Here is a 25,689-nt window from a genome sequence, read left to right as displayed (position 1 = left end):
CATCATTATTTTTTAGCACTGCCTTAACCCTCTTGAGCATGGAGTTCACCAGAGCTTCACAGGTTGCCACTGGAGTCCTCTTCCACTCCTCCATGACGGCGTCATGGAGCTGGTGGATTTTAGACACCTTGCGCTCCTCCACCTTTCATTTGAGAATGTCCCACAGATGCTCAATAGGGTTTAGGTCTGGAGGCTTCTTTAGCAAGGCAGTGGTCATCTTGGAGGTGTGTTTTGGGTCATTATCATATTAGAATACTGCCCTACGGCCCAGTCTCTGAAGGGTGGGGATCCTGCTCTGCTTCAGTATGTCACAGTACATGTTGGCATTCATGGTTCCCTCAATTAACTGTTGCTCCCCATTGCCAGCAGCCCTCATGCAGCCCCAGACCATGACACTCCCATCACCATGCTTGACTGTAGGCAAGACACACTTGTCTTTGTACACCTCACCTGGTTGCCGCCACACATGCTTGACTTCAGCAAACTGTTTGCGGCGTTTCTTGTGCATCATCTTTAGAAGAGGCTTCCTTCTGGATGGACAGCCATGCAGACGAATTTGATGCAGTGTGCGGTGTATAGTCTCAGCACTGACAGGCTGACCCCCCCCCCTCACCCCTTCAACCCCTGCAGCACTGCTGGCAGCACTCATATGTCTATTTCCCAATTTTCTCTGGATATGATGCTGAGCATGTGCACTCAACTTCTTTGGTTGACCATGGCGAGGCCTGTTCTGATTGGAACCTGTCCTGCTGAACTGCTGTGTGGTCTTGGCCACCGTGCTGCAGCTCAGTTTCAGGGTCTTGGCAATTTTCTTATAGCCTAGGCCATCTTTATGTAGAGCAACAACTCTTTTTTTCAGATCCTCAGAGAGTTCTTTGCCATGAGGTGCCATGTTGAACTTCTAGTGTCCAGTATGACAGAGCGAGGGCGATAAAACCAAATTTAACACACCTGCTCCCAATTCACACCTGAGACCTTGTTACACTAATGAGTTACATGAGACCCGGGAGGGAAAATGGCTAATAGGACATTTTCACTTAGGGGTTTACTCACTTTTGTTGCCAGCAGTTTAGACATTAATGGCTGTGTGTTGAGTTATTTTGAGGGGACAGAAAATTTACACTTATACAAGCTGTACACTCCCTACTTTACATTGTAGCAAAGTGTCATTTCTTCAGTGCTGTCACATAAAAAGATATAATAAAATATTTACACAAATATGAGGGGTGTACTCCCTTTTGTGAGATACTGTATATATGGGGGGAATTATACTGGGTAACAGAATGACATAGGGGGGAATTATATAGGGGGACAGACTGACCTGGGGGATCACATTTGGGGAAAGATTGACTGGGAGGATTATACTAGGGTACTAGGGAACACATGGACCTGGGGGGATATTATACTGGGGGACAGATTGACCTGAGGGGGAGGATTATACTGGGGGACAGAATGACATGGGGGGGGGGGTTATACTGAAGACAGATTGATCTGGGGGGGGGGGTTACACTGTGGGATAGAATGAACACAAATTACTATGCTTCAGTGATGACTAGACACAGGCGTAATCATACCGATCACTCACTGTGTACATTCAGAGCAAAAAAGGGGTAGTAATTTACATATTTACTAAACCATTCTCTCCTCTCCACCCTGACACATCCTCCTGTGTACCCACAGCAGCTTCTGATGGGAGAGGAGAGGGGAGAAGGGATGCCGGCAGTGCTTCAGGGGAAAGGGGCACAGGGGGATTCCCAGACAGCAGGGGAATGGAGGTACAGATGCTAGAAATTAGCCCCCTGCAGTGCAGCCAGAAGAAGGCAGAGGAGCAGAAGCCAGGAACACTGCAGGTGGAGGAACAATAGGACTGTGTCTGCAAAAGGGCAGTTCAGCCAGTGCTCTTGAACTGATGGGGCCCGGGACCGGTACAGGAGGGCCAGTTGTAATGCCTGATTAGTGACTCAGGTGCACTGAGTGATTAGGGCGTGCCCAGGCACAGCAAGCATACCCCATGCGCACACCTAAGGTTGGAGGGTGCATATTTAGGAGATTTTCACTGTACCTACAGGTTATTAAAGGCTTACCTGTAAGTACAAGTTCAAAAGTGGATTTTACCTACACTTTAGGTGCTAGAATTGAAAGCACCAGATTATCAAACCTTCACTGGGGAACGACCTCCTGCGGAGGTTTGATAATCTGATGCTTTCAATTCCGGTCACTTAACGTGTAGGTGAACTTATACCTACAGGTTAGCCTATAATAAGGCTTACCTATAGGTACAGTGAGTATCTCCTAAACCTGCGCAGTTCACAAGGGATGCTGCTGGTGACGTCACGGGTACATGCGGTCTGAAGGGACTGCATACCCGTGAAGTACCTTCAGAGCTCCGTGCCTTAGCTGACATCACCGTAGTCCTGGCCATTCATACAGCAAGAGCCTGGGAACCCAGAAGGAAGAATAACTGAAGATGGCAGCGCCCGGGATCCATGACAGCGCTGTGCAGGAGGGATCCCTTTTACAGGTAAGTCTCTCAAAATGTTCTAATATGTGGTGCATACTAGTACATTATGACTTAATCCTGCAGGGCCAAGGTCGGTGCCAGTGGTAACAATAGCAGATAACTAAGACAAATGGTCAAACATCAATGTAGTTATTAACAAAGGCAAGGTCAGAACAGAATCCATTTCTGCAAGGTCAGGTAAAGCAGGTGGTCAAAATCCCAGGAGTCCAGCAGGTCTGGGATAACAGACAAGGCAGATTACAAGGCCTAAACAAAGAACCAGCAAGAACCAGAAAGAAAAACAAACTGGATGAGTACAGGGACTGGAACTAGGCTATGACTGGGGAATAAGGGACACCCCAGCGACAGGATGACTATAGCAAGGACTGAGATTAGGATGCGAAACACAAGCTAAAGTTATCAGGATCACATGCTAACTTCATTTTTTATCAGGAAACTGGTGATGGATAGTAGTGTGTTTTTTTAAGTAGTAAAGCAATCAGGAGGATGTTTTTAGCCACAACTGCGCATGTGCACAGGTCAAATGAACAGATAACATATAAATAGGGCAGGCAGAAAGCTCCCAGGAGGACAGCAAAACGTGGGCACTGCAAGCATAACTCAGGTAAGCTCCTAAAAGGTTGGTGATCATCCCACCACTAAATCCACCCCTGGGGGAAATAATACCCTTCACTATAGTTCTTTACTTACATCCATAGCAATTTAAAATACAGTACCCAGCTAGCAAGCAATTGAGTAGCAAGTTTGAAAATGACTTGCTAAGCTATTGCTAGCTAGATTTGCCAGGCTTGTTGCACAACTGCAGCAAGTCCACTCCAGATCAACTTTCTTTGCAAACATTCTGCAAGTCTGCTGGAAGTTCTGGTTTAGTTATGTAGTGCAATAGAACTTTGAGAAAAGTTATCTCTAACAAAACGCGTCAGTACGATGCCAAGGACAGCCTGATTTGCTTGCTTGATTTATGCTTGTACCTCTGGATGTCTGTAAGTGTATTTCCCCTATTTAAATAAATTTGTTTAGCGGATTTACACTATGTCTGTTTCCTCTGGTTTATTCCTCATGTCATCTGTGGGTTGAGACTTCCTCACCTCTGAATCCATCCTTTGACCACTGATTGGAACATCCAAGGCACTACGGCATTTGGAGTTATTAAGAACATAATATACCAGCTCATTTGACCCTTTTGCCATAAGGTATTTTGGGTCAAAAGTCTCCGGTGAGCGCATTATTATTTCTCTTCTGATGGTGTTGGAGTCTGGCTGCCACTGTGACCACATTTACCATGCTTGGATGATTTTTTGCACTACTCACATGGGACTTGTTTATATGTTTATTCACCATCTTTGGTGAATTCCTATGTATATGGACTTGTTTGTCAGTCACTATTATTAGCGCTGCACCTTATTTATTATGTAGTCCTTCCACCACAGGGGTCACTGTGACTTGCAGAGCTCTCTGTAGACTCACCACTGCAACTTTGTTCTTGCTAGAGACATGCCACGCAAATTTGCTACAAATTGGAAAAAGTTTCAACTAGAACTTCAAGTGCTCTGCAAGTGTACAACTTGCCAGTGAAAATGTGCAGCAAATTAACAAATTTGTTGCAAGTTATTCTTGCTATCTGGGTATATGTCTGCACTAGATACCTACATTGGTTTGCTAAAAATGATGTCCTGAAGCTTTATAATTGGGCCAGTTAAGGGGAAGGATAGATCTTTGAGGAAGGTGGTGTTTTACGTAAAAGATGGTAATAAACCCAAAAACATAAATGTATTATATTGCAGCTTACTAATTCTATGATGTGGTGACTGCTATAGCTGTCCTTTTTTAAGCTTGTTTTTACTTTATTTTCAACTGTTCGTTAGTCAAGTCCATCTGAAGCTGCCAGTTCATCTAACACTACCCCCCCCCCCCCTCAGATTGAAAATGCTGCTGTCCAAGGATATCTCAAAAGCTCTTCCATCCAGAGAAGAGACACCCTAAGATAGGAAGTGTGCTACTGTCCAGTTTACCAGGTGAAAATCAAAGAATAACGCCTACAAAAAAGATGGCCACCACATTTTAAGATTGGTAAACTGCAATATATTAAATTTTTGTTTTTTGGTTTAATACTGTTTTAACGCATTGATTTATTCATTATCTGCTTGAGACCCTTGATAACATAAAAATATTATGCTGCTCATTTTGGCAGGGTCTACTTTTTTTCTGCCATATACAATTTCTTCAGACATGATGTAATCCCTCAAGGACCCGTAGTCCACAAATGAGCTGGCTAGGACTGAGTAATAATTGGTTCATTATGATTTACCTGCATTGCTGTCCAGTGCCACAGGAAGCCCAGGAACAAAATAAAGATTAAAAAACGCAGTAGGAACTTCTTGTTGACCATTCTGTCAAGTGATAAGGCAACCTGATAAAGGAATAAATATTTTTAGGCTTATTTTAAGGACCAGCGAGCTTAAAGAAAAAAGTTTTGCTTTAATTTCTAATAAAAAATAGCTGCATACAATGAAAGAGAGATGAATATCACCTTTATCTTGGTTTCACCGGCCTATTACAGTTTGGAAGAGTTTCAACAATTTATTTCATTCTCACTTGGTTGTCATCCCTGGTCTACTTTTGAGAGCATTTGTCAATTCGTAGTCAATATTTAACAAGTGTTGAGCTATGGTCAAAAATTATACCTGACAATACTTTATATTGAAGAATATGGAATGCTAAAATTAATACATAGTCAAAACTTCTACTGCTAAACGTGTTTAAACCCAATCACTACATTTTCATCAAAGCTTAATCTGTGGCTTTCATGATGATACTATTTCCTGGAGAGTCTGCAATAAAAAGTATGGTATTTTTCAGGCCTTTCTTGTTATAGGGGGACAAGTGTCCCTGTCTCCCAGTTGTTCTCCTGCATGGTCACCCTGTCATATGGATTTCCAATACCGTATACAGGTAGCCATTTCCACACTCATTATGCAGGCATGGGTCACTTTTGTCAGCATCAGGAGTGCCATGCAGCCATTGCTGGATGTGTGTAGACAGGACTGATATCTGATATGAGGAAATGTCCATTTTGGGGAAGTTGTCATGCCAGAAAGAAAAATTGTGGCAATCAAGAAGGCCCAAAAGAGACAGAAGGAGTAAAAAGGGGTTCCACAAATTTGCCCTAGTGCCAGGCCTCACCGTGAGGGAGACCCTGACGCTCTCCAGAAAAGACTTTAAACCATTCAAAGAAAGTATGGAAGATGTTGAAGGATTCTTCCAAGACTTTGAGTACCAATGTACACTATTTGAGGTTCCTCACATGAAATGACTGGCAATTAGTGGTTCTTCTGAAAGGAGGAGTTGTGGAGGCCTGCTAAATTCTAGACTATAAATGGAAACCAAACTCCAAAGCTATGACGCAAGCAATCCTGGAAGACTATACAGTGACTGCGTAGGCATAATGGACTCATTTCCATAAACATACTGCTTTGAGAGTTTTTTAATCACTTTAAGACCAGGCCTTTTTCTGGCATTTGTTGCTTACAAGTTAAAGTCAGTGTTTTTTGCTAACAAATTACTTAGCACCCCCAAACAATATATATATATATATATATATATATATATATATATATATTTATATATATATATATATATATTTATATATACAGTATGCAGAGACCCTAGAGAATAAAATGGCAGTTGTGGCAATATTTTATGTCACACTGTATTTGTGCAGAGGTCTTTCAAATGTAATTTTTTTGTATAATGGAAAAGATGATTTTATGCCGAGTAAATAGATACCTAATATGTCATGTTTTAAAATTGCACATGCTCGTGAAATGGTGACAAACTACTTTCCCCTAAAAATCTCCATAGGTGATGATTTAAAAATGTTTACAGGTTACCTGTTTAGAGTTACAGAGAAGATCTTATGCCAGAATTGTTGCTCTCACTCCAATGATCGTGGCGATACTTAACATGTGTGGTTTGAACACTGTTTACATGGGGATGGGGCACTTTAAAAAAAAAAATTATATTTTTTTTACTTTTTTAATTTTTCACTATCCCTTTAATTGTTTTTTTTTTTCTTTTTATTGCTTTTATTGCTGTCACAAGGAATGTAAACATCCTTGTGACAGCAATAGACATGTGACAGGCATGGGCGTCCACATGCACCCCTCTGGAATCTCAACTTCCCCTTTAAAGTGGTTGTTAAGCCACTTTATACCATCCTGTCTGGTCCGTTTATTAATCCTGGGTGCCTCTTTGTTTGTGTATCTGTTTTAAAAAAAATAAGGCGTTCTTTACCAGTTTTCAGAGCGCCAAGCATTGCTTGCAGTGGGTGGGGTCAAGGATTCCTCGCTGTTGTCAGTCGGGAGGGAGAGAGGAGGGGAGAATCGGCGGGTCACGCTCTGAAAACTTGTAAAGAATGGCTTATTTTTCTAAAACACAGATGCAGGAGCACACAGGATTATTAAACAGACTGTAGACAGGATATGAAACTTTAAATGTAACTACAGTAGCAGGAGGGGCACTGATACATGAACAGACAGGCAGGGAGGGAGGGAGGAGAGAGGACAGAGGAGGACAGGTGAGCTGCAGATGACGGAGGCACGTAAACTGACCATGGTGTCAGGGGTCAGCAGTCATGGTATACCATGGTCAGTTTACAGAGGGAAGGACATAGCCAGGCAGGATCAGCCAGGTATTTTAGGTGATACGGGGAGGGGGGGTGGGCAAATTACACAGCGCAAGCACTGTGCTGTATGATATGCTTTAAGGGAACAGGATCATTTTATTTTTTATGTTAAGAAATGCTTTAAAATAAATGCTGCCATTTGCCCTTTGAAATTAAATACTCAAAATAAGTATAATGTCTAAGCCTCTCCCCTTCATGACATTGTTAAAAAGGGGCGGAACATGGGTGACATTAAAATGACCCCCCCCCCCTGAAAAAAGTTCTGCGGATGCCCATACCTATTGCCGGCTGGTCGCTCAGGTCACCGAGTGGGACGGAAGAGCCTGAGCGAGCGGCCAAAGGTGGCAGGGGAGGAGGGGCGAGGGGGGAATGTCCCCTTCCTCTGCTTGCAATAACAGTCAAGCAGCTGCTTAGCCGCATAGGTTGTTATTAAAAGAGAATCGATTTCTGTCAGCTCTAATAAACGGTACCGGGCATCATTACAGTACAACCACTTGAAGCTAAATGACGTACAGGTACGTGATTTTGCGGCAAGTGCTCAAAAGGGTTGCACACAAGATGGCCCAAATGTGTTGATAATGGATAGAAGGAGAAGAAGCCTTCACTGCAGATCAGGTGGTCCTAAATTAGCAATTCTTTTCTGATTGCCCTACTGAAATTTGAGCATGGGTAGGGGAAAAGAAGCTGACCACTCATGGACAAGTGGCTAAATTAACTGAAGAGGCACTCATAATTAGGGATAAGAAGTAGGTTTGGGTCAAGCATATATGCTGTATGGAGAACCCTACACATTTGTGGTTCAAGGACTATGCACAAGTTTGCTACCACAGCAAAAAACTACAAATAATGCTCTTCCTGGCCTTTGAACTTAGGTCAAATGAGTAAAAATGCATAGGGACATGTGACAGACTGTTTGGCACTCAGCTTGGGTGCTTCCTTCAAACAGTGCCTCCTGTCCTCCAAACCCTTCCAGCAGACCAATAGCTAATACCAGCCCTTTTACCCCAAACATTATACACAGACAAGATCTTGAGGTAAAACCAAAAACATATTGCCCAAAACATCACACAGTGATTAGATAATGAGGCTGACATGAGACTAGTCCCATCATTCGCAAACCTCCAAGAGGATTAGCCAACAGACAGAAACAATAGGTGACTCAATTAACTCAATTATCAATGGGAATTCACACCTTGGAGGCACACAATGGGAGAGATACACTTAACAAAAAAAACATAACACCTTAATAAACGGAATATAACAGGAGACCCCAGCATCAGGTTGTTTTGATTATTTTAACATCTGCTTTGGATCAAGGAGGGGGGTGAAAAAGCCATTGCTGATTTGGGAACAGAGTTCCAAATCTGTGTGCAGGACCTGAATCTGAAGCAAAACCACTCTAAGCATCCCCCAGGCACACACCTCCCAAGATTTGAGCCCCTTCAAAAGCCAGGGCCTATAGTCAGTAAGCAAGAGGCTACCCTGCAGTCCTCTCCAAAAGCCCCTGTCTCGGTTGAGTCTGTCACAGGACAGATTAGTGTAGGACTTGTAGTCACTGGTCTCTTAAAGTTGATGTCCTTTATGTCCTACTGTATGACCTGTAGGTAGTAAAATGCTGTGTATCATGGCGAATTTGGGAGTAAGGAGATATTCTGCAGCTTCTTTACATCTGCCCCTGTACGTGCACTACAGTCATAACAAGCTGCATGTGTCTTTTTCACAGGGCATATTTGCTAATTTGTGCTGGCTGTGATTGATTTTTTCCTCACAGAAAGATAAAGGGTGACCTATATTCGTGTCACATCCCAAAAATAGAATCTACAAAAAAAAAATGCAAGAACTAGATTTACAGCTAGTGGACTTTACTGGCACATTACATGAGACCGAGACTGTATTTATAAATATATCAAAAAAGTTTTATTGGTACATATCTTTTAAAAGGCACTACCATTGCATCCAAAAAACAGACAACTTAAAAACAATACATGTGACATTACATTGTGACATGCTTCATTAACGGTCTTGAGGAAGCTATGAATTACAGCAAAATGCGTTGACCTACGGAGGAGACCCAAAATACAAACACCTTCATTGGTTCATGTAACCTGTATGGTATTACTGTCTAAGAGGTGGTATATATAGGGGATCACACCTTAAATTGGAATGTTACATGTATTGTTTTTAGGTTGTCTGTTTTTGGATGATATTAGCACCTTTTAAAAGATATGTACCAATAAAACTTTTTTGATATTTTTATAAACACATTCTCGGTCTCATATAATGTGGCAGTAACATGCACTAGCAACTTCCTTACCTGGAAGGTGGGAGTAGGGAGGGGCTGCTATGCATATTTATGAGGTCATCAACCAATCTCCAGAAAAAAGGGTCTGGAAGGGGGCAGGCATAGACATGAGTCATGCCAGCAGGAGCAATCGGGTGGAATATAGAGTGCTGAGGAAGCTGTTAGTGACCCTCTAGTCTGGGGGGGTGGTGACCTCAAGCCAGGGCTCGGGTGCTGGAAGATTTCCCCTAAAACACACTGAGGAAGCTCTTCTTGGAGGCACAGGAGCAAGGAGAGAGGACAGCAGGAGTAGGTCAGCACGTCTGGGAGATCTCCTGAGAGTAACCTGGTTGGGCTGGTGAGTGTCAGTCTGGAGGACTGCGGGCAGAAGTTAGCCTGAAGGGCTAGTGAAAGGGCCAGCTGCAGCCAGGTGGGTTGGCAGTGCCTAAAGGTGGGATCAGTAGCCACATTAGTGATGCAAGCTAGACAATGAAATTCTGCTACACATCTAAGAGGCCTTGGGTTCCTGGTTGAATTGGGCTGTTGCTTCATCTGACTAAAGCCCCGTACACACGTACCGATAGTCGGCTGAACGATCGGCCGTCTTTTGTCCAGGGCTGATGTGTCTGTTGAAAACTGCAAAGGACTGCACACGAATTTTGTCGGCCAACAGCAGCCGACTGCAGAAGTGATGTCATGTGATGGTTAACTTTCCGTGTGTTTTTTCTTCTCTGAGCATGCCCAGTCTTGCAAATCTGCTGATTGTCAGCCGAATTCTGTACTGACTGGCGAACAATCGGCCGTTCTGGTGTTGGCCAACAAAAATTTTAATGCCTACACGACAGATTCTTTTCGGCCGAAAGTGCGCTGTCGGCTGTCGGAAGCATCATACTAACAAGCCTACAATCAGCCGATCGGTTGTCGGCCGAATATTTACGGCAGACAATCGGTACGTGTGTACGGGGCTTAAGTGACTGTTGGATAATTCACAGTGTTCCAGCTGGGTTCTGTAAGCAAGTGAGTGCTGTAGGAAGAAGAGGAGCTGTATATAGAGACTGTATATAAGAAGAGCTGTCCCCGGAGTTTGTTCTGAAGTCAAGTGTGCATCCCATAATCTCCCATCCCTCAATAAAACAAAAAAAACAACAAAGTCATGGACTGATCTCTGACTCAAGTGTACCTATGAAGATTTGGTGTGCCTGGCTGTGCAGGGTGGGGGATCCCAGTCACTTGTGGGTCCTTAGGGGGTGCGCTACATTATAATGTTAAAACTTACATGAGATTTTAGTGGTCAGGTTACATCTTGCTATGGGTTAATTAGGGTGCATCAGGCTTTTGTTGCTGACAGTCCATTTTTTTTTTTTTTTTGCAGCACCTCAGTGCATCCTTTAAAAAAAAAAAGGAAAAATGACATGCACCCAAAACATGAGACACATTCACCCTGGGTTATTAAAAGTCAGCTTCTCTGTCACAAATCCTACCTGCGGCACTGTAGGCCCTCTCTTACACATGTAGCAGGGCAGGCTAGAACCTCAGTTGCCTATTGAGCCACTTCCAGCCACTGGTACATTCCAGGTGTTTACAGATAAAATTGCTTCTAAACGTTTAGCTACAGCCTTGTCATCCCTCTGCAGTATAACAGCCAAAAGATACCAATGATATCTACAGTCTTACACAGCCCCTGCCCAGTCCTTTCCAGTCTTGCCCCCACAGTCTTTAGTAAATCTCATCAATGACATAGGAATGATACCTAAGCCATATGCAAGCTAAAAGACAAAAAAATAAATTGTGTTTCATTTTTTCTTCCACTGCAGCCCAAATAAAAAATCAAATGCCATCTCAACAGAGTTGTATAAAGTACTCAAAACCCATACTTAAGTCACTTTTTGATCGAGCACTTGTACTTTTACTCAAGTCACTTTTTGATCGAGCACTTGTACTTTTACTCGAGTAGAAGTGGAAGTGCTCGATCAAAAAGTGACTTGAGTAGAAGTACTAAAGTATTCAACATTTTTTGTACTTAAGTATTGCAAGTAGTTTTTTTAAAAAATGTTGCTACTCAAGTACTGAAAGTAAAAGTACCAGTAGTTTTGAAAAAAAAATTGCTACTCAAGTACTGAAAGTAAAAGTACCAGTACTGTGCTATGTAGTTATTAAAGAAAGAAGTCAAAAGTTTGAACATCATATTGTTTTTTATTATTTCAAATGCAGCTTTTATTTATACATACAGTAGCATTTATTTTCGTATGCGCTGATAATACACATGTTTTGAGCTTCATGAAACCTGCCATCTACTGTTCTGGCAGTGGTAATTTTTATAATTGTAACGAGTAACTATGCAGCACAAAAAAAAAATACTGGAGTAGAAGTATTGAAATCATTGAAAAAATGTAGTGAAGTAAAAGTGGAAGTAGGAGAAAAAAATTCTACTCTAGGAAAGTACAGATACCGCATTTCGGTACTTAAGTACAGTAGTGAAGTAGTTCTACTTAGCTACTATACATCTCTGCATCTCAATCATCATCAATATCAAAAACATAATATATTTTCTTAAAGCAAAGCCACTGTAGAATAAATTAGTGGCTGATGCAACCTTAAAAACACATTCAAATTACTTTACAGCAAAAAAACAAAAAACAAAATATAATGCCCAAAGGTTGGTAATAGATAAAAGAAGTAGTTGTGTTGATTAAATAGATACCAAACATGGCAAGCCTTAAAATTGCAAATTGTCTGAAAACTACAGTACTCCTAATTGTCCATAGGTGCAAAATGGCTTTATTTACAAATAGAAGGAAGCTGGCTAGGAAATGTCATTTGGAATTAACTGTTTTTGTTTTTTTGCTTTTTTTTCGTTCTAAATGCCACTTTAGCTTTTCTACATCCTACGATGTGCCACTTCATAGGCAGATTTTAGATATTGACCAAGCATGTTATTTAAAGGAATTGTGCCTGTACATTATACACCAGCTCACCATGCCCTTTGTTTGATAATCCCTTGCCTATGGGTCTTGGAAAGAGAGGCAAATGATTTTCAAACTTCTCCGTACATTGACTTTAGTGGAGTTCCCATTAAAGTTCACAATTTGAGGATTTTTGGCCATGTTCACTGAACATGCTGCAAATCGACTACAATCACATTTGCCGATCACTAATCATTATCCTGACTTCACTACCTCCTGAGGTACTGACCTGGAACAAACGAGGAGGATGAGACTTTTCTGGTTCAGGATGAAAATCTCAAAACATGGGGCTTTGAAAATAACCAGATCTCTATCCCATCTCCAGCTGCTTCTCTATCAGCAAGACACAGTTGGATCCACCAGGCAAGATGTAGCAGTGAGCAAATGCAGAATTAAAATACAGAATCCACAAGCTTTTATTATCTTCTATAAATCTATTAATATAATTGATGGTATGAAGGTTTGAGGCTAACGAGATATGTCATTGGAAAAGTATGTAAAGGAAATCCTTTGCCCCATAAAATTAGATAAGCAAATTAGTAGTCTTAACTGTGACCTAATTTTAGAGCAAAAAAGTTGAAGCTGTCACTAAAGGCACGAAGGTGTAATTTGGTGTTGCAACTTTATATTGTTCTGACATATTCTGCAGCATCATACATGTATATCAAACCATTCAGACTGGCTTAAGACGGAGGATCTTACATTCTTTGTGTTTGTCACTCACACACTCTAGAAGACATATGGAAAAGACAGTTACCAAAATAAATAAATAAATACTGTGAGCAAGTAGGATTGTTCAATCCTGTTCTCTTTGTTTTGCTTCCTTTGTGTGAAATTCCTGGTGCTCCTGCCAGTCCCTCTGTGTTCCTTTTAAAAACGGACCACGCTAGGCAGAAGAGCACATCGCAATCAGTTCTCTAACTGTGCTGGTAGCTAATTTAATAGTCAAACTTCTGCTGACACCCCCCCCCCCCCTCCGATTTAACCCCTGCACAACCATTAACTGGTGGGAAGATCAGTGTCCTGCTGTTTCTCCTTCCCCAGCCTTCTATGCAGCTGAGAACAGAGGGAATGTGATCACATATAAAAAAAAAGGGGGGGAGGGGGGGGGTATTTATATTGTTTTTTTTTTTTTTTTTATATCTATACACAAATGCTTTATCTTTCCTTTTTATTTTAAACTGAATTGGTTGTTTTCCAAGGTGAGGGTTTACATATACTTTACCCTACCAACATGTTTTTGTGTTGTATAAGGAAATCTACACTTGCATGAGGAGATTTTACAGAATCTCGGCAAATATTGTTCCAAGTGGGTTTGAATCCGGAATTAAGGGTTAGACCTCATGCACACTGGTTGTTTTTGCTATCTCTCATGGACGCCTTTCCTCATGGCAGCGTTTTGGCAGAAAAAAAAAATGCTTGATGCTTGTAAAAACTTGAAATGCATTTAGGTGTGTTTTGGCTCGTTAAGTGCTTGGCTGTCAACTCAATTTTATTGGCCAGAATAATAATATATTTTGGCTAATAAAATGAATTAACACTCAAGCGCTAAACCTGCCTAGCATTACCGTGCATTTAGACGTATTAACACACGTTTACAGGTGTGAACAGACGTCAATAATTTTTCTGCCAAAACAAAGCTGCTCCTTCATGTGCTGAAGTGGGGTTTTTTTCTACCTCCAAATGCCCCTGCCTCTAAACTCCAATGTGTACACGGACATGCAGGGGTGTTTAGAGGCAGAAAAGAACTGCCAGATGCCCCTAAGAGCAGCGTCAAAAACATTCAATTTGCATGAGGCCTTAAATGGAAAACTTGGTAACCATTTAGTCATCATGCTTATACTCATTTTATATCTCCTCCCTTAAATAAAGAAGATCTAAATGCAATCATTAAGATCCCTATTGACACAGCCGAATGGGGCTGTTTGTGATTAGCTGTGAGAGACTCAAAGGGGTTCCTTGCGATTAACTATGGGCGGGAAGCTCCAATGAGTGTGACGGGAGTCATTTTGGTTCGGGGGCCCGTGAAACCCAGCTTACCTTAAAGAGGTTGATAAATCCCTCTGTCAGATCCCTATGCCCCTCTTATGTGAAAGTCACCCTGTGTCTATTAGGGGCACAGGGTGACCAAGAAAATGATGGACCACTGCTTAATGGACACTGAGAATATGGTTTGGATTACTTCAAATGGGACAGTAATATTTATCAACAATATACATCAAGAAATATATGAAGATTAAATCCCACTTTACACTGTGAGAACTTTAGCCTGTTGCTATGAAGTCTGTGACTCCTAAATAATCAAAGCATTGTCTAGATGTGGATTCTCATTCATTCATATTGTTTCTGTCTGGTGGCTAATTTGATTAACTCTTGGAAGATCCTCTATGATGGGATTCGCCTTGTGTCAGCTGTACCTCGTTATCTAACCATTGTGTGATGTTTTGGTTAAATATTTGGGTGGTCAGTGTAAAAAAAGTCTGTATTCTTGTTAAATAAAATGTTCCAGATCTTATACAAGCTATTCTCGGCTAGTTTTGTATGGGGCGGCTAGGATATCTGCTATCTATGTTCAAGACTGAAGTAAGTGGTATTCTGACGGAAGCACACAAGCACATTGTGGGGTCATGGTTCTGTTACAAGGAGACTGACAGCTCCCACAGCTATTTGCTGTAATTGCTCATGCAGATGATTAGCCTTTGATGCATACAGGGGACAAAGACTGCATTTCCAGGGTTTTTTCTCCACCCAGCCATACATTAGCTGTAATGCATCAGGCCACCTGACTGTATAACACTACCGTTTGGACAGGGGAAAAACTACCACCATACCAGCTATAGCCATGCTATAAAACATGGGTCTGTCAGAATGTTTATACTGCTCTGATAAACAGTGTCTATTTATGCAAATAAGCAAGGATCTATAAGTAAGGAGATTCTCAACTTATTTCCATAAATCAACAAAAACTCGAGATCGTTTATTGGCTAACCTGAAGATAAGAGGAACACAATTTTGTGCCATAATATATATATTTATTAAATAAAATCAGTGCAGAATAATGTCAAAAATATAACTGGTAATAAACACAAAATGCGGAACAAAATTCAATAATATGTATCACACAGGTAATGTGAGAAATGCAATCAAAGGATATTATTACAGAATATCAAAGTAACCAAAACCCATAACTTCTGGAATGTGATTAATAGCTTATCATGAACTCACAAAATATAGAAACAAAATTTGACAGATTTGACACGCGACCTCTCGCAGCCAACAGATGTTCACAACTCAATGTTTAAAAAAATGCATGGACAAAAATTGTTACACCATGCACCAAGACTTGCTAGAAGTAAAGATAGTTTTTGGTAAAATAAACTTCTATTAAGTTAATTTATTTTAAAAATACATCACAACTGCACCATTTACTATGGGCTGAAATCAGCCTCAAGGGAATATAATACACATGTATGCATACATTCGCAAGATTAAAAAAAAATAGACCAGTCATACTGCAGTTAGAATGATCTAAATTCAAATCTTGATGCTATAAGGATAATAATGGTTCAGTCAGATGTATATGATAAGCAAATTTCCTATAGAAAGTATAGAAATGTATACTTCACCAAAAACTTCTATGTCTGTTGCCTGGGAGTGGTGTTTGAATAGCCTGCCTCAGCTTCAAATGTCTCCCATCAGTGTGTCAGAACCTCATCAGAGCATCCTACTTCCTTCCTGATCTTTTCCATTCTCCCCCTGCTCTGACTTACACTCATTTTTTTATCCTATGGGAATGTGGGCATGGGTTTTGTTCTCCACATGAAAATACATCAGATAGGGGCTCATCCTCTATATGGCTTTACCTTGCCATATCAATAGGGGGCACTGTTTGTCTGTATAACAATTTGGGGAAAATAGTTTAATTCAACTATTTTCTCGAAGATAACCTTCTGACCTAAGCCTTGGAGAAAAACTTAAATCTTATGGATAGTGTTGAGCGAACATGGACTGTATTATTCGTGTTCGTACCGAATAATTGGATTTTTGTTACCCGAAGACGGACACGGACACTTTACTGTATGTTCGGGTAAAAAATCCGTGTTCGGTCGTTTTATTTCCGGGTTTTGCATGTTTTGGTGCTCTTTTCATGGCGGGCTTTTAACAGCCAATCAACAATCGTTTAACTGGTGTGCCTTAAGCTATCCCAGCCATGCCTGCAAATGTATGAGTAGCTGTGATTGGCCGTCTGAAGCATGTGACCAAGTCTTTATAAGTTCGAGGCAGCCGCAGCGGTGTCATTCTGCTGCTTAGCTCAGGGACAGAGCACACATACGTGCTGGCTGCTGATTAGGGAAAGACAGGCAGGGAAAACGAATTGGTGTCCGGATAGAATTTAGGGTCAGGTCGGAGTGTTTAGGCAGGGCGAGTTGTAGGCATTTTAGGGATAGAGTCTGCTGAATTATAGGGTCAGTGTGTTCTACAAACTACAATCGATATTGCTGTGTGGTGTGGGATAGGAGATAGGCAGGTGTCAGTGATCCACATCCATTTTTCTGTGTGTGGGCTGCAGTGAACACAATCTTTTTGGGGTGCAGTGAACACAATCCTTTTGGGGTGCAGTGAACAAAATCTTTGTGGGGTACAGTGAACACAATCTTTGTGGGGTGCAGTGAAGACAATCCTTGTGGGGTGCAGTGAAGACAATCCTTGTGGGGTACAGTGAACACAATCTTTGTGGGGTGCAGTGAAGACAATCCTTTTGGGGTGCAGTGAACACAATCTTTGTGGGGTGCAGTGAACAAAATCTTTGTGGGGTACAGTGAACACAATCTTTGTGGGGTACAGTGAACAAAATCTTTGTGGGGTACAGTGAACACAATCTTTGTGGGGTGCAGTGAAGACAATCCTTGTGGGGTGCAGTGAAGACAATCCTTGTGGGGTGCAGTGAAGACAATCCTTGTGGGGTGCAGTGAACAAAATCTTTGGGGGGTACAGTGAACACAATCTTTGTGGGGTACAGTGAACACAATCTTTGTGGGGTGCAGTGAAGACAATCCTTGTGGGGTGCAGTGAAGACAATCCTTGTGGGGTGCAGTGAACAAAATCTTTGTGGGGTACAGTGAACACAATCTTTGTGGGGTACAGTGAACACAATCTTTGTGGGGTGCAGTGAAGACAATCCTTTTGGGGTGCAGTGAACACAATCTTTGTGGGGTACAGTAAACACAATCTTTGTGGGGTGCAGTGAAGACAATCCTTGTGGGGTGCAGTGAAGACAATCCTTGTGGGGTACAGTGAACACAATCTTTGTGGGGTGCAGTGAAGACAATCCTTTTGGGGTGCAGTGAACACAATCTTTGTGGGGTGCAGTGAACACAATCTTTGTGGGGTACAGTGAACACAATCTTTGTGGGGTGCAGTGAAGACAATCCTTGTGGGGTGCAGTGAACAAAATCTTTGGGGGGTACAGTGAACACAATCTTTGTGGGGTACAGTGAACACAATCTTTGTGGGGTGCAGTGAAGACAATCCTTGTGGGGTGCAGTGAAGACAATCCTTGTGGGGTACAGTGAACACAATCTTTGTGGGGTGCAGTGAAGACAATCCTTTTGGGGTGCAGTGAACACAATCTTTGTGGGGTGCAGTGAACAAAATCTTTGTGGGGTACAGTGAACACAATCTTTGTGGGGTACAGTGAACACAATCTTTGTGGGGTGCAGTGAAGACAATCCTTGTGGGGTGCAGTGAAGACAATCCTTGTGGGGTGCAGTGAACAAAATCTTTGGGGGGTACAGTGAACACAATCTTTGTGGGGTACAGTGAACACAATCTTTGTGGGGTGCAGTGAAGACAATCCTTGTGGGGTACAGTGAACACAATCTTTGTGGGGTGCAGTGAAGACAATCCTTGTGGGGTGCAGTGAAGACAATCCTTGTGGGGTGCAGTGAACAAAATCTTTGGGGGGTACAGTGAACACAATCTTTGTGGGGTACAGTGAACACAATCTTTGTGGGGTGCAGTGAACAAAATCCTTTTGGGGTGCAGTGAACACAATCTTTGTGGGGTACAGTGAACACAATCTTTGTGGGGTTCAGTGAAGACAATCCTTGTGGGGTGCAGTGAAGACAATCCTTGTGGGGTGCAGTGAACAAAATCTTTGTGGGGTACAGTGAACACAATCTTTGTGGATTACAGTGAACACAATCTTTGTGGGGTGCAGTGAAGACAATCCTTTTGGGGTGCAGTGAACACAATCTTTGTGGGGTACAGTGAACACAATCTTTGTGGGGTGCAGTGAAGACAATCCTTGTGGGGTGCAGTGAAGACAATCCTTGTGGGGTGCAGTGATCAAAATCTTTGTGGGGTACAGTGAACACAATCTTTGTGGGGTACAGTGAACACAATCTTTGTGGGGTGCAGTGAACAAAATCTTTGTGGGGTACAGTGAACACAATCTTTGTGGGGTACAGTGAACACAATCTTTGTGGGGTGCAGTGAAGACAATCCTTTTGTGGTGCAGTGAACACAATCTTTGTGGGGTACAGTGAACACAATCTTTGTGGGGTGCAGTGAAGACAATCCTTGTGGGGTGCAGTGAAGACAATCCTTGTGGGGTACAGTGAACACAATCTTTGTGGGGTGCAGTGAAGACAATCCTTTTGGGGTGCAGTGAACACAATCTTTGTGGGGTACAGTGAACACAATCTTTGTGGGGTGCAGTGAAGACAATCCTTGTGGGGTGCAGTGAAGACAATCCTTGTGGGGTGCAGTGAACAAAATCTTTGGGGGGTACAGTGAGCACAATCTTTGTGGGGTACAGTGAACACAATCTTTGTGGGGTGCAGTGAAGACAATCCTTTTGGGGTGCAGTGAACACAATCTTTGTGGGGTACAGTGAACACAATCTTTGTGGGGTGCAGTGAAGACAATCCTTTTGGGGTGCAGTGAACACAATCTTTGTGGGGTACAGTGAACACAATCTTTGTGGGGTACAGTGAACACAATCTTTGTGGGGTGCAGTGAAGACAATCCTTTTGGGGTGCAGTGAACACAATCTTTGTGGGGTGCAGTGAACAAAATCTTTGTGGGGTACAGTGAACACAATCTTTGTGGGGTACAGTGAACACAATCTTTGTGGGGTGCAGTGAAGACAATCCTTGTGGGGTGCAGTGAACAAAATCTTTGGGGGGTACAGTGAACACAATCTTTGTGGGGTACAGTGAACACAATCTTTGTGGGGTGCAGTGAAGACAATCCTTGTGGGTTACAGTGAACACAATCTTTGTGGGGTGCAGTGAAGACAATCCTTGTGGGGTGCAGTGAAGACAATCCTTGTGGGGTGCAGTGAACAAAATCTTTGGGGGGTACAGTGAACACAATCTTTGTGGGGTACAGTGAACACAATCTTTGTGGGGTGCAGTGAAGAAAATCCTTTTGGGGTGCAGTGAACACAATCTTTGTGGGGTACAGTGAACACAATCTTTGTGGGGTTCAGTGAAGACAATCCTTGTGGGGTGCAGTGAAGACAATCCTTGTGGGGTGCAGTGAACAAAATCTTTGTGGGGTACAGTGAACACAATCTTTGTGGGGTGCAGTGAAGACAATCCTTGTGGGGTGCAGTGAACAAAATCTTTGTGGGGTACAGTGAACACAATCTTTGTGGATTACAGTGAACACAATCTTTGTGGGGTGCAGTGAAGACAATCCTTTTGGGGTGCAGTGAACACAATCTTTGTGGGGTACAGTGAACACAATCTTTGTGGGGTGCAGTGAAGACAATCCTTGTGGGGTGCAGTGAAGACAATCCTTGTGGGGTGCAGTGATCAAAATCTTTGTGGGGTACAGTGAACACAATCTTTGTGGGGTACAGTGAACACAATCTTTGTGGGGTGCAGTGAACAAAATCTTTGTGGGGTACAGTGAACACAATCTTTGTGGGGTACAGTGAACACAATCTTTGTGGGGTGCAGTGAAGACAATCCTTTTGTGGTGCAGTGAACACAATCTTTGTGGGGTACAGTGAACACAATCTTTGTGGGGTGCAGTGAAGACAATCCTTGTGGGGTGCAGTGAAGACAATCCTTGTGGGGTACAGTGAACACAATCTTTGTGGGGTGCAGTGAAGACAATCCTTTTGGGGTGCAGTGAACACAATCTTTGTGGGGTACAGTGAACACAATCTTTGTGGGGTGCAGTGAAGACAATCCTTGTGGGGTGCAGTGAAGACAATCCTTGTGGGGTGCAGTGAACAAAATCTTTGGGGGGTACAGTGAGCACAATCTTTGTGGGGTACAGTGAACACAATCTTTGTGGGGTGCAGTGAAGACAATCCTTTTGGGGTGCAGTGAACACAATCTTTGTGGGGTACAGTGAACACAATCTTTGTGGGGTACAGTGAACACAATCTTTGTGGGGTGCAGTGAAGACAATCCTTGTGGGGTGCAGTGAAGACAATCCTTGTGGGGTGCAGTGAACAAAATCTTTGTGGGGTACAGTGAACACAATCTTTATGGGGTGCAGTGAACAAAATCTTTGGGGGGTACAGTGAACACAATCTTTGTGGATTACAGTGAACACAATCTTTGTGGGGTGCAGTGAAGACAATCCTTTTGGGGTGCAGTGAACACAATCTTTGTGGGGTACAGTGAACACAATCTCATACTTCTGAAGATTTGAGGGTGCTGCCTGTTTCATCCTCCTCCTCCTCATCCATCCTTTTAGGGGTACAAACAATAGTAATTGGGGCCTAGTGTGCTTCTGTACGTGTGAAAAACATACACTTTTTTTTGATCATATTTCCTATTCCGCTATTCAATAAAAACCTTTGGGGATCAATTAAATTGCGGGATAGTCTGTGTCGGTACGTGTGGGATCCACCTTTCCAAGTTTTTGGGGTTCATCTCATACTTCTGAAGCTTTGAGGGTGCTGCCTGTTCCATACTCCTCCTCCTCCTCCTCCATCCTTTTAGGTGTACAAACAATAGTAATTGGGGCCTAGTGTGCTTCTGTACGTGTGAGATACATACACTTTTTTTGATCATATTTCCCATTCCGCTATTCAATAAAAACCTTTGGGGATCAATTAAATTGCGGAATAGTCTGTGTCGGTACGTGTGAGATCCACCTTTCCAAGTTTTTGAGGTTCATCTCATACTTCTGAAGATTTGAGGGTGCTGCCTGTTCCATACTCCTCTTCCTCATCCTCCCTTTAGGGTAGGAAAAAATTTAATCGGTCCTAGTCTGTGTTTGTACGTGTGAGATACACAGTTTTTTATCCTATTCCGCTATTCAATACACACCCTTTTGGTGTAAAAAACATTAAATTGCGGCATAGTTTGCATATTTGACTGTGAGATACACCCGTGCGATACTGTTGTTCTTTTGTTCTGCTATTCAATAAAGACCTTTCTAGGGCAAGATCTTAAATTTCAGAAATATGAGGAGAGCGTCAAATAGGGGCCGTGGCCGGGGTCGTGGTGCTGCTGCTAGAGCTCCTGTTGCAAGGAGAGGACGTGGTCGATCTGTGCCAGCTACACGCACAAGTGAAACACCTTCCTCAAGTGTGAGTAGGCGACAGAACCTGCATCAGTATTTGGTAGGGCATCATACGCCTCTAGAAGTGATGAGGCCAGAACACAGAGAGGCGATAGTAGATTGGTTTGCTGCTGACAGTGCCTCCAGTTCCTTCACATTGTCTCCCACCCAGTCTACTGCAGAAAGGTCAGAGTTGGCACCTGCAGCCAATGTCCAACCGTCTTTCACCTCACCCCCTTGCAAATCAGGCAAGCAGTCTGAGCCCCAAGCCATACAGCAGTCTCTTATTCTTTTTGAGGACTCTGTCAGCAGGGTTTCCCAGGGCCATCCACCTAGCCCTGCCCCAGAAGTGGAAGAGATTGAGTGCAGCGATGCCCAACCACTTATTTCTCAAGATGAGTACATGGAAGGACCATCACAGCACGTCTCCGATGATGACGAAACGCAGGTGCCAACTGCTGCGGCGTTCAGCATTGTGGAGACCGACAGGGAGGGCAGGGGTGAAGACTGGGTGGAAGATGATGTGGAGGACGATGAGGTCCTCGACCCCACATGGAATGAAGGTCATGCAGGTGACCTGAGTATTTTGGAGGAAGAGGCGGTGGTCGCACAGAGCCACCAGCACAGCAGAAGAGGGAGCAGGGTGCAGAAGCGGAGCGGCCGTGCCCTAGACACTACGCCTGCTACTGCCCAACGCAGCAAGGGAACGAGCGCACCAAAGTCAGCTCAAAAGAGTTCTCTAGCGTGGAAGTTCTTTAGAAAATGTGCTGATGACAGGACACGAGTGGTTTGCACCCTGTGCAATCAGAGCCTGAAGCGAGGCATAAACCTTCTCAACCTGAGCACAACCTGCATGATCAGGCATCTAAGTGCAAAGCACGAGCTGCAGTGGAGTACACACCTTCAAAACCAAGAAACGTCTCTGGCTCATCCTGCTTCCTCTTCTGCTGCAGTCTCGGCCGCTCCAGCCACCTCTGTAGTCATACCGGCACCTGCCACCCCGCAAACAGACGATCTGTCAGCAACACCACCACCTGGGTCACCAACAACCATCTCCACAATGTCCCGTGGAAGTGTTCAGCTTTCCATCTCCCAAACACTTGAGAGGAAGAGGAAGTACCCCCCTACCCACCCGCGATCCCTGGCCCTGAATGCCAGCATTTCACAATTATTGGCCTTTGAAATGCTGTCATTCCGTCTGGTGGAGACGCCCAGTTTTAAAAAGCTTATGTCGGTGGCTGTCCCACAGTACGTCGTGCCCAGCCGCCACTACTTTTCCAGGCAAGCCATCCCTTCCCTGCACAACCAAGTGGGGGAAAAAATCAGGTGTGCACTGCGCAACGCCATCTGTGCCAAGGTCCACCTAACTACCGATACGTGGACCAGTAAGCACGGTCAGGGGCGTTATATCTCCCTAACGGCACACTGGGTAAATGCAGTGGCGGATGGGCCTGAGGCGGATAGCAATTTGGCGCATGTCCTTCCACCACCGAGGATTGCAGGGCGCTTCAGTTTGCCTCCTGTTCCTAACTCATCCTACTCCGCTACCTCATCCTCTACCGCCTCCTCATCCGGACAGCGTAATACCTTCACCACCGACTTCAGCACGGCCAGGGCTAAACGACAGCAGGCAGTTTTACAACTTGCCTGTTTGGGGGACAAACCACACACCGCGCAGGAGTTGTGGAGGAGCATGGAACAGCAGACAAATGAGTGGTTGCTGCCAGCAAGCCTCAAGCCCGGCCTGGTGGTGTGCGATAATGGGCGAAATCTCATAGCAGCTCTGGGCCTAGCCGGTTTGACGCACATCCCTTGCCTGGCGCATGTGCTGAATTTGGTGGTGCAGAGGCTCCTTAAAAACTACCCCGATATGTCAGAGCTGCTGCAGAAAGTGCGGGCCGTCTGTGCGCACTTTCGGCGTTCTCACCCTGCTGCTGCTCGCCTGGCAGCGCTGCAGCGTAACTTCGGCCTTCCCGCTCACCGCCTCATATGTGACGTGCCCACAAGGTGGAACTCCACCTTGCACATGCTGCAAAGACTGTGCGAGCAGCAGCAGGCCATAGTGGAGTTTCAGCTGCAGCACGCACGCGTGAGTCGCTCTGCGGAACAGCACCACTTCACCACCAATAACTGGGCCTCCATGCGAGACCTGTGTGCCTTGTTACGCTGTTTTGAGTACTCCACCAACATGGCCAGTGGCAATGACGCCATTCTCAGCTTAACTATCCCATTTCTATGCCTCCTTGAAAAAACAATTCGGGCGATGATGGAAGAGGATGTGGCACAGGATGAGGAGGAGAAGGAGGATGAAGAGGTAACATTTCAAAGGCTTTCAGGGCAGTCATTCGCAAGGGGCTCCGAGGGTGGGTTCCTGCACACACAAATGCCAGGGACACAATTGTCCAGCAGGGGCACAGTTCTGGAGGATGAGGAGGAGGAGGAGCTGGAGGAGGAGATGGAACCATGTTCACAGCAGGGTGGCACCCAGGCCAGCTCATGGCCATCACTGGTGCGTGGCTGGGGGGATACAGAGGACACGGACGATACACCTCCCACAGAGGACAGCCTTTCGTCGCCTCTGGGCAGCCTGGCACACATGAGCGATTACATGCTGCAGTGTCTCCACAACGACCGCCGAGTTGCCCACATTCTAACTTGTGCTGATTACTGGGTGGCCACGCTGCTGGATCCCCGTTACAAGGACAACGTACCGTCCTTAATTCACTCACTGGAGCGCGATCGCAAGATGCGCGAGTACAAGCGCACGCTGGTAGATGCGATGCTGCTGGCATTCCCATCTGACAGCGGGGCCACAGTGGAAGCACAAGGCAGAGGAGGAGGAGGAGGAGGAGGAGGAGGAGGTCGCCAACGCAACCAGGGCACCGCCAGCACCTCAGAAGGCAGGGTTAGCATGGCCGAAATGTGGAAAAGCTTTGTCAGCACGCCACAACAAACAGCAGCACCAGCAGCTCAGATGGAACGTCTTAGCAGGAGGCAGCATTTTACCAACATGGTGGAGCAGTATGTGTGCACACGCCTACATGTAGTGAATGAGGGGTCTGCCCCCTTCAACTTCTGGGTCTCCAAATTGGGCACATGGCCTGAGCTTGCCCTTTACGCCTTGGAGGTGCTGGCGTGCCCTGCAGCCAGTGTATTATCTGAACGGGTATTTAGCACGGCTGGGGGCGTTATAACAGACAAGCGCAGCCGCCTGTCCAGAGACAATGTGGACAAGCTCACGTTCATTAAAATGAACCAGGCATGGATCCCACGGGACTTTTCCGTACCTTGTGCAGAATAGCAATGGATAACGACCTTACCCACCCATTGTTCCATTTTTGCTCTTTCTCACTCTTTTGGGGTGTACCCTCATTTAAAATTTGTGAAAAGAAGCAGTGTTGGCTACCTCGTCCTCCTCCTCAGGGCCAGATTAATGTAGGGGCTATTGGAGCTGCAGCTCCAGGCCCCTACCTTTTATATAGGCCCCGGGTTGGCCATATTCACTGTGACCGCTCTTCTGTCACTTGTAAACACAGAAGTCTGGCTTCTATGCTCGCTTCCCCAGGCAGCACCCTCAGAACCTCCCCACACAGCGCGAAGGCCTGACAAGGAGGGACAGTTGCCGATGCATGGATGTGTTTATGGGCTTCAGAGACAGCATCCCATGTTGAATTAGGCATGCATGGCTGCACCCTTCCTCCTCTGG

At 44.2% G+C, this 25,689-nt stretch overlaps 2 protein-coding genes across 2 annotated transcripts in view; both read right to left on the bottom strand.

The window, feature by feature from the left end:
- The window catches only part of LOC309557342 (NXPE family member 4-like), a gene marked incomplete at its 3' end in the record, with an annotated part of 32,734 nt that extends 27,806 nt beyond the window's left edge, over positions 1-4,928 (bottom strand). The window contains exon 1 of the mRNA XM_082260018.1: positions 4,830-4,928. Within this exon, the coding sequence (XP_082116144.1) occupies positions 4,830-4,910 (81 nt within the window). The 5' untranslated portion in view covers positions 4,911-4,928. The remainder of the gene's footprint in view (positions 1-4,829) is intronic.
- LOC309558583 (uncharacterized protein) overlaps positions 1-25,689 on the bottom strand; it is a 533,559-nt gene that overhangs the window by 294,165 nt on the left and 213,705 nt on the right. The window lies entirely within an intron of this gene.

Source organism: Pelophylax lessonae (assembly GCF_965119305.1).
Source record: "Pelophylax lessonae genome assembly, chromosome: 6".
Taxonomy (NCBI): Eukaryota; Metazoa; Chordata; class Amphibia; order Anura; family Ranidae; genus Pelophylax; species Pelophylax lessonae.
The sequence above is the reverse complement of the archived record's forward strand: the minus strand, read 5'-3'. Positions and strand labels throughout refer to the sequence as shown.